Source organism: Drosophila eugracilis, unplaced genomic scaffold (genome assembly GCF_018153835.1).
Source record: "Drosophila eugracilis isolate 14026-0451.02 unplaced genomic scaffold, ASM1815383v1 contig_2167, whole genome shotgun sequence".
NCBI classification, from domain to species: Eukaryota; Metazoa; Arthropoda; class Insecta; order Diptera; family Drosophilidae; genus Drosophila; species Drosophila eugracilis.
This window is the reverse complement of record NW_024573052.1, coordinates 651,095-660,144: the sequence shown is the minus strand read 5'-3', so window position 1 is coordinate 660,144 and position 9,050 is coordinate 651,095. Positions and strand designations below refer to the sequence as shown.

The 9,050-nt window shown below is 45.5% G+C and overlaps 2 protein-coding genes across 4 annotated transcripts; both read left to right on the top strand.

The window, feature by feature from the left end:
- The first annotated feature begins 259 nt into the window (after positions 1-259).
- On the top strand, positions 260-2,480 carry LOC108109759 (PAN2-PAN3 deadenylation complex subunit PAN3). The gene has a single exon (XM_017218434.2). The coding sequence runs from the start codon at positions 498-500 to the stop codon at positions 1,431-1,433; it is 936 nt and encodes a 311-aa protein (XP_017073923.1). The 5' UTR covers positions 260-497; the 3' UTR covers positions 1,434-2,480.
- Positions 2,481-3,331: 851 nt separating this feature from the next.
- Positions 3,332-9,017, top strand: LOC108109748 (transcription factor SPT20 homolog). 3 transcript variants are annotated; one of them, XM_017218415.1, is made up of 3 exons: positions 3,332-5,128; positions 5,342-5,797; positions 6,918-9,017. In XM_017218415.1, the coding sequence occupies exons 1-3, from the start codon at positions 4,259-4,261 to the stop codon at positions 8,484-8,486; spliced, it is 2,895 nt and encodes a 964-aa protein (XP_017073904.1). In that variant the 5' UTR covers positions 3,332-4,258; the 3' UTR covers positions 8,487-9,017. The 3 variants fall into 3 exon arrangements, with proteins under 3 accessions (XP_017073904.1, XP_017073903.1, XP_017073902.1); XM_017218414.1 differs by having other exon boundaries at positions 3,332-5,146; XM_017218413.1 differs by having other exon boundaries at positions 3,332-5,797.
- Positions 9,018-9,050: the final 33 nt, after the last annotated feature.

Below are 9,050 nucleotides of genomic sequence, written 5' to 3'. Positions count from 1 at the left end.
TAAATCATGTTTTGATGTTTTATCGGAGTAACAAAAGATACGCTCAGAAGTTATGGAAAAATGTAATAATATTAAATATAAAAAGAATGTTCAAAAAATTTGAACATTTTATACCGAATATATACAGAAACTAACAAATCAAAAGAAAATATAAATGAAATTTTTCAAGCCTTTATACAATACTGCCTCTTTGAAATAGTATTATTTTATATTACACGTTCGGGCACACTAATACGAAAGCTTTACAGAAATATTGAAAGCTGTTTTTAAAGCTATTTTGGACCAGACCATCAGCAGCTTTTTTCCATATTGATTAGTTATGTCGCTTTTGTTGTTTACTCGCCACATTTTTTTTGCCCAGGCCAGTTAATTGTGTTAATTCCCGGTGCGCGGGAAAAAAGAAAAGTGGCGAATTAAATCATCGAAGGACTTCCGCTAGAGAGTAACCACAAACCGGATCCCAAAGTCGAGTCGCGAGCGAGCGCACAAATCCCCCGATGTCCGCGGGTGTGGGTGGCGGAGGGAGCATTACCACCGAGCACCACAGTCGCCTATACTTCCTCAACTCGCCGACGGCGCCGCTCACCGCCCGCGATCCGTTCTTCATTAAGCCGGAGTATCTTAGCTATGAGAGTCCCATGCACCATGCCCTCTATCCGGGCAATCGGGGGCTCCTAGAGTACAATAACTACACGACTTCGGCGGCCGCAGCGGCAGCCGTTGCCTCATCCGTAGCCACCTCCGTATCCGGTTCTGGATCAGGGTCAGGATCTGGAGCCGCAGCCAGTGCGTCAGCAAGCGCAGCAAATAGTGGTAGTGCGGCTGGAACAGCGGTTCTGAGCCTGGAGAACAATTTCACCCAGCAAGGCAATCCCCACCAGCAACAGCAGCAGCAGCAACAGCAGGGGAATTCCCACCAGGAGGTCCTCCAGCAACAGCATCCCCTGCATCATCACTTGTCCGCAGGCGTTGTGGTCGAGGCCAGCCAACTTGGTGGCGTTCCGGGCCTTGCCAATCTCGGTGTACCACATCTTAGCGCTCAGCAATCAGTCACACAGCAAGGTCAATCTTCGAGAGCGCAAAAGGCAGCTCGTCGGCGGAGCAACGAATCGATTGAGGCCAGGGAAAGGCGGCTGGAGAGGAACGCTGCCCGGATGCGTGATAAACGGGCTAAGGAATCGGAGGCCGAGTATCGGGTGCGTTTGGCTAAGAACGCGGAGGCGAATCGAGTGCGTCGCCAGAACGAAACGGAAGTACAAAGAACCCTAAGACTGATGAAGAATGCAGCGAGGCAGCGCCTGCGACGCGCCTCGGAGACCGTCGAGGAGCGCAAAAAGCGGCTGGCCAAAGCCGCCGAAAGAATGCGGGTGGCAAGGGCCAGTGCGCCCAAGGTCATCAAGCCACCGCTGGCCGACAGGCTCAAGGGTTACTAAAAGAATTGGTAAGAATCGTATAACCCGGAATAATGGCGAAAACCTTTTGGAGCTGGCTCTCCGGCAAAGCAGAAAGGCAGGCGGAGCAGCCGAAAAATGCTGGCTAGGATCAACTTTCGGCTGAAAAATTGGCCAAGATCGGCCGAGGAACATACACACATCCATAAATAATATATATTGTATACAGCGTATAACAAAAATGATTAGGAAACCAGGAGGATAACGATAATTAACAGATGAATGGGGCAGCAGGCACTCTAGGATTAAAACCAGGCAATTTTTTTTTTAAGTTAACAACAAGATGAAGTAACGTAAAGTAATCATAAAGTAAAGTATTTTTATAATGCATGCATTATATTCGTACGGTATGTATACACACAGGACACAAAAACCACACACATGTACTAGCATAGTCATAGCACACACATAGAGCCCCCCAAAAAAGGCAGTAATACCCACACCCCAGGAAAAAGGGAAGCTTACAGCGCCAGGGTGCCTCACTGTAAATAAAAATCGCAAACGACTGAGGTACATCTCACAACATTAATCCAAAATAAAAAAGAAATTCGCGATTGGACGAGGCAACAAGTGCCTTTCCAGCAAATCCTCGGGCAAACCTTGCTATAATATCCAAAAATAATATTTTTTCAAAACAACTGAGGCACCCTGGCGACAATCAACCCCCATATGTGTGTGTAGTTGGTAAAAGCATGTAACCCAAAACGGACAACGCCACTCACATAAGGATACACACACTTGGCAGCCCCCATATATACATATATATATATTTGGAGCATACACACATGATCCGTTGCCAGGCACATAACGCAATATTTGTTATAGCACGCAATCCTTCTCCCTTTCACCACCCACTTCCCTTAGTCCCTAGTTCCTAGTACCTATCCTTAGCCCTATCCTTATCCCTCTCCCACGCCCATGTCCTTAGACGGATTCGAAACAGTTCCGCTCGGACCACATTATATATATATAAATATATATTATGCTAATTATTATTAATAAAGATTAACCATTAAGTTCTAGTCGAAATTTCAAATTGTTTTTTTCCTGTCTAAATACGTTTATCAATTGTTTTTTGCCTTAAGACTTAAGATTGAAATACATTTTTGTGTATTGTAATATTCGTGTACACTAACAATAACAACACACAAAAACAACAACAAAAACAAACACACACAACACCAACAAAGCGAAAACAAAAACAAAAGAACATAAGCAAAAAAACGAGAATAACAAAATGAATATACTTGAATAAAGTTACATTCACAATTTTTAAATGTTGCGTTCGAAAAATGGTTGGGAATAAGGCCAAGGGTGGTAAGTAGAGGCTTTTAAAATTGGTAACTTAATCAAGGGGCTTATAACGTCGTCCTTCAAAAAATTTTTTTAAACTGAAAAGATCCTGCACATCACACAGGTGGTTTCAAACATCAATAAAGCAAACTTTGTGTTTTATAATCATTTTATATAATAACATGTTGTGTTGATTTAAATAAATAAAATGAATCCTCGACAGTAAAGTTTCTATTGCATTTAATTAAAATATACTTTGATTTTTTTGATATATTATAAGAATGCTCTGTAAAATTAACGGTCTACAATAATGTAAAGTAAAAGCTCGAAAACAGTGTGACCTGAGATAATATTTTTTGACCCACTCGTCTAAAATATGAAAGCAATATTTTATGTAGTTAAAAATAATTCATAAAAAACGTATGCTAATCATTAACATAAGTTCACATGCTGAATTTACGGGTACAATTAAATTGTTAACAAAGTTATCATTTATACGAGTAAGAATTTTCCCGATATATAAATCCATCCATATCGAAACGGCATAATGAAATATCGATGTTTAATCAACCCTCGCATCCGTTACCGATATATCGATATTTTCTGCCGAGAAACGAAAACTAGAAATGAAAACAACTGAAACAAAATGAATTGAATTAAATTATAAGAACAGTGCCACGAACTCCGAAAAAAGAGAACAAGAATCATAACGTGAACGCCTATCCGGTCCGATCGGATGCGGAAGATATATGCTAGCCCAGCTATATGGTTAACGTTCGCTCGTTGCAGTCAATGTCGGGAGCCAAGCCACTCCATTCTTAACCCACTAAGAACGCTTGGCTGCACAACGATTAAATGGATGCAAGATACAGAGGGTTAAGGTTTGTGCGAAAAGCAAAATAAGGAGCGGAAAAAAACTTGCATACACGTACGCTCTGCATGTATGCGTATGTGTGTGTGTGTGTATGTTTCGCAGTGCGTGTGAGTGTGTGTGTATAATCATGTGAAAAATCGATTGGCAGCGCAGCAGCAGCGCAGCGGCGGCGCCAATTGTCACTTACTCGAAAGAAGAAGCACGCTTTTCTTAAAAACGCACGAATTTGGCAAAAAAAGAAGACAACAAGAAGCCAAAAGAAGAAAAAAGAACCAATATCAAAGGAAAAATACATGCTCGAGGACCACAATAATAATTAGCGATCGCTACGCCGCTGCAAGATAGAAAGAGAGAGAGCGAGAGTAACGGCGCCAGCACACACATATTCTTTATATAACTAGTGGGAAAAACGAAACAAAACAAACAAAAAGAGGAAACGCCAAGGAGCAGAAAAAAAGAAAAGAGCGGGAGAGTGCGAAAGAGAACAAAGTAAGAGCGCGGCCCCTAGATGTTATCGGAACTATCGGAAGGATTGCGCTCATCCTTTCGATAACTAACGAACTTCTACAACATAACTACGTTTTTGGAGCCCCGATAGACGACAATTTCGATTGTTGTTGCCCCCGGCTTTTGACCAAGAATGGAACCAGATCCCAATGGGATAAAAATAGAGCCCTCACTTGATCAGCAGCAGTACGCCACCCATGTGCTGGCCATCAATGGCTCCAATGCCCGCCTGCTCATTGAGCATCCCTCAGCATTATTGGTACCCCTCCCCTCGCATCACCAATTGCAGTTGCAGCAGCAGCAACAACAGCAACAGCACGTGCAGCAGCAACATCAGCAGCAGCAACAACATCAACAGCAACAGCAGCAACAACAGCAGCAGCAACAGTTTCAACAGCAACATATTCATCAGCAGCAACAGGATCCACTTCAGTTCCAGCAACAGCATCTCCAGCTTTATGCACATACCCCACTGAAACAGCAACAGTTGCAGCAACAGCAGCAGCAACCACAGCCACCCACTCCCTTGGGACCGACTAGCAGTGCCAGTTCCACCTCCATAACAGGTGCATCTACCACTGGCCACCAGCAAAGGTGGAACGAGAGTCCTGAGGCACGCCAGCGCCGTCTGGCTAGAAATGCTGAAAGGATGCGGGAACGCCGGCAGCGGGAGAGCGAAGACGAGTATCGCAAACGATTACTTCGGAATGCAGAGGCCAATCGCCAGAGACGTCAAAATGAATCCGACATAGAAAGAGCTATGCGACTGGTGAGGAATGCGGCCAGGCAAAGGCTCCGTCGGGCCATGGAGTCGCCGGATCAAAGAGCCAAACGCTTGGCCAAATTGGCTGAAAGGATGCGTATGTATCGGGCCAGCGAGACGAATGATCAGCGGAAGCTCCGGCTGGCGGAAATGGCAGCTAGGGCGCGCCAAAGGATCGCCAATGAGTCACCGGAGGAGCGCAAGGAAAGACTGAGAAAGCTGAACGACTATGCCAAAAAGGTCAGAGAAAAGAAGAAGGTACTGAAGCATGTTGTGGTGCACGGTGGTTCGTCGTCGGTGGTCGTCTCAACGCCGACATCCTCCTCGTCGTCAACGGACCAACAGCACCACCATCAGCAACAACAGCAGCAGCAGGTGCTAGCTGTTGCAGCAGCAGCAGCCGCTACGGCGGCAGCCAATTGTACTAACGAACACACTATCAATCTAAACCAGGCGTCCACCACAACGACGACGACGGCAGCAGATGAGGCAGGAACCCCGCAATCTACTGAGGATCAGCAACATCTTGTGACAGCAGCCGCTTATCAGCAACAGCAGGCTTTAGAGTACATGGGACAGGGCATGTTTCTGGCGCCCGGCTCCCTGCGTCCACCCATGCAGCTGAAACAGGAGCCACAGACGCCGCAACAGCAGCAGATCGCCCAGCAGCACCTACAGCACCAGCAACATCATCGATACGCCATTGCCGGGCAGCAGCAGCAACAGGTCACAGCTGCTTTACTTGAGGGCACCGAACCGGGCAGTATCTTTGTGCAGCAGATCTATGGCGATGATGGTGGTAAGGGCACCACCAAGCTGCTCCAAGCGCATGTGCCCCATTTCAGCATAGCCGGTGGTCAAATAGAGCTCTACCCGCACAAATATGCCCCCAAGAAGCAGGAACTTCAGGTGCGTATGCAGCAGCCATAACGAGGAAATGGTAAAGATTACTGAATGATCAGTGATCACAAGAGGTGTTAGCTATAGCAATCCAAACACACACACCGCAAAGTAGCAATCAATTTTTAAAAAGCCCTAGGGCCTCCTGTTCATATTGTTGTATATAAGTACTTTTTGTAAACGATGCAGCAGCTGCACAATTTAGATGTATCTTTGCAATCAGCCTTGTCAGCCTTAAATGATACTTTTTTCCGTTTCAAGATTCCTAATACAAAACACTGTGTTTTGAGAAGATATCTCAACTGAAAATATCTTTAAAAGAATGCATTTGATTCCTCAATTTACGATTAATAATCTTAAATGATTCTTGCAGTTGAAGAGAAGTTTGGAATCTAATGAAAATTCTTAGCACCGGTAAAATATCAGACTTTTCCAAAAGCTTATAAACTTCAAATATTTTCCTTGCAGTTGGAGATATCAACTGCCTCAAGGGAAAGTGATTGAAGAATTTAGAATTTTCATAGTGAAACGAAAAAGTCAATGGAAATGAGAGGAATAAACGGCTGATGGACTTCTTTTTTTGTTTGTTCCTTAGCTGTCAAAAGCAATAGTCACTATACACACCCATTTCATCCTACAAAAATCGTATACTTTCGTTTTTGTTTTCGTTAATGTTGGATGTTTGTATTATTTTCAATATTCATTGAATTAACCATATAGAGTGTAGATATACATATGTAGAAATGTAAATGTTAAAGGCGAATAGAACAAATCAAAAAACTTTTACCAACAAGAAACAAACAAAAAAAAAGTGGTTTTAATTCGTAAGAAATGTAATCGAAAAGATCTCTGTACCGGTGTGTGTGTGTGTGTGTCCACTTTCACTATCTCTTTTACTCCATCACACTCACTCGCTTCTTTTCAAAAACCTATCCGTAAAACCTATCTTTTTATTTTATTTTCGAATTAAAAAATTAAATTGGATGTCCAAATTAGTAAAGATTTCTTTAAAACCTCTCATAAATCCATCAACAATATGGAAATTTAACAGTAATTCCATAACAACCCACCCTAACCACCAAACCTACTCACCCGTTTCTACCTTTCCAATCCTCTACCCTTTTTGCAGTCGGATAACGATGCTCCGGGATCAACGGGCGGCAATGATAACAGCGGGTCTGTTAGTCTGGGCCACAATGAGACGAAGGTAATTGTGACGACCGCCAGTGGAGAGCAGAAGCTCCTCAAAGCAACGCCTGGACAGGCCCAGCAGCTGTACAATCAATTCCCCTACCTGGCCACCTTCCCAAACACCACCAGCAGTAACAGCACCACTAGTACCACCAATGTCGGCCACGTGGGTGTGGTAACGGCGGGGACGACAACGGGTGCGGGTGGCACCACCACCACCGCTTACTATCCAATGTACCACAATGGCTTCCAGATTGGTATCGGACCGAATCCAGTGCCGCCACCTTTTACACCCGTCAACTTTGCCAATGCAAGTGGCGCTAACAGTCCAGGCGGTGGACAGTACAACATTCTGGCGGCGAATCCTACGCTAACTGTCACAGGATTGGGACAGCAAGAGCAGCAGCAACCAGCGGCACCGGCTCCACAGATTGTTACAACCACTGTGGGCAGGGGTAGGCCCCGAAAACATCCCCTGCCCAACGAGGAGCAGCTAAAGGTCAACAGTCTGCTAGAACAGGAACTCAATCAAATGCTATCCGCTCCGCAGCTAGCCACTAGTACTCCGCGTCGCGGCAGGCCACTATCACAGGCATCCCAACTACATCAGCATGAGCTCAGTCAGATTCATGTACATTCCACGGCCGATGGTGATAGTCGAACACCAGTGACGACGCCGCGACGCAGCGGTCCGAACAAATACGAGACGGAGGAAGAGAAACGGATGCGCCTGGACAAGATGGCCGCTCACCAGAGGGCAGTTCGGGCCAATGAAACTCCCGAGCAGCGGGCCACACGACTTCAGAAGCTGAGTGAACGAGCACGATTAAAGCGGGCGCAAATCCGGGCCACCGAAAATACCGATGAGCGCAAGGAGCGGCTGTCAAAGCAGGCGGAGTATGCACGAATGCGACGCATGCGCAGTCATACGCCACGTAGCAGCAGTGCCACAAGCACCGAGTTCCGGGCCAAAACCGAGGAGGAGGATGACGATGAGGATGACACTAGCGCCGATCAGCAACTGTACGAAAGTGAAGCGGTTTCGGTCACGGGCACAGGCAGTGAAGGTGGCTTCGTCACAGTAGTCAAGGCCGATGACGATTCCCCATTAGATGGAGGCGGAGGGGATGGCTCTAATGATCATGAGCACTTGCCACCGTTGCAGTTGCAGCAGCATGAGCTACAACAGATTGCCGGCAGCTTGCAGCAGCAACAACAACAGCAACAGCAGCAACAATTGGTACAGCATCCGCATCACGAGGCGATCGTATTGAACCAGCAGCACCGCCTGGTGACCATCAGTCAACACCAGCAGCAGCAGCAGCTCCAACAGCAGCAGCAGCAGCCACATTCCGGCTTCAGCAAATTACAGGTGGTCAAGGATTACGGCAACGCAGCCGGCGGAGGTGGAGCTCCTGGTTCGGGCGGCGGCAATGGAACCGGAGCACCCGAAAACAATGACATGCTGAAGATACTCGAGCCAATCATTGTGATGAAGACCAAATGAGGATCGCGGAGGCGTCACAGTCGCAGTACCAATCGCTAGAGGGGATGTGTGGAAGATGTGGCAGCCAGGCACCTATTCCCGCCAGGAAACCAAAAGTTATCAGGCGTTGGACGCACAAACGAGAAGTACAGAGATCTGTGAGAAGTAGGGATTGTCTATAGTAGTTATCAATAAGATTTTTTTTTAATGTGTTTTTTTAATATGTGTCGAGCCAAGATAGATTGAGAATAGATTTGTAAAAAAAGAGAAAACGGAGATCAAGAATCAAGTGCAATACGAAGGATGCCTGGCAGCCACTAAACCCCATGGAAAGCAAAAATAAAAAACTGTGGCGCCCTAAAAACCACAAAAAATCGAGGAAATGCAGCTATAAACTCCACAAGCGAGGGACGAGATCAACTATACCTAATCCAGAATATGTAGCGCGTAAACAGAGCACTAAGTAGTTGTATGTATTAACTATTAATTTTTTAAATTAGCAATGAAATGCTAAAATAACAAATAAATCTAATAAGATCAAAACGCAACGGACGATTGGCTGTGTGTTTGAAGACGCCCTGGTAG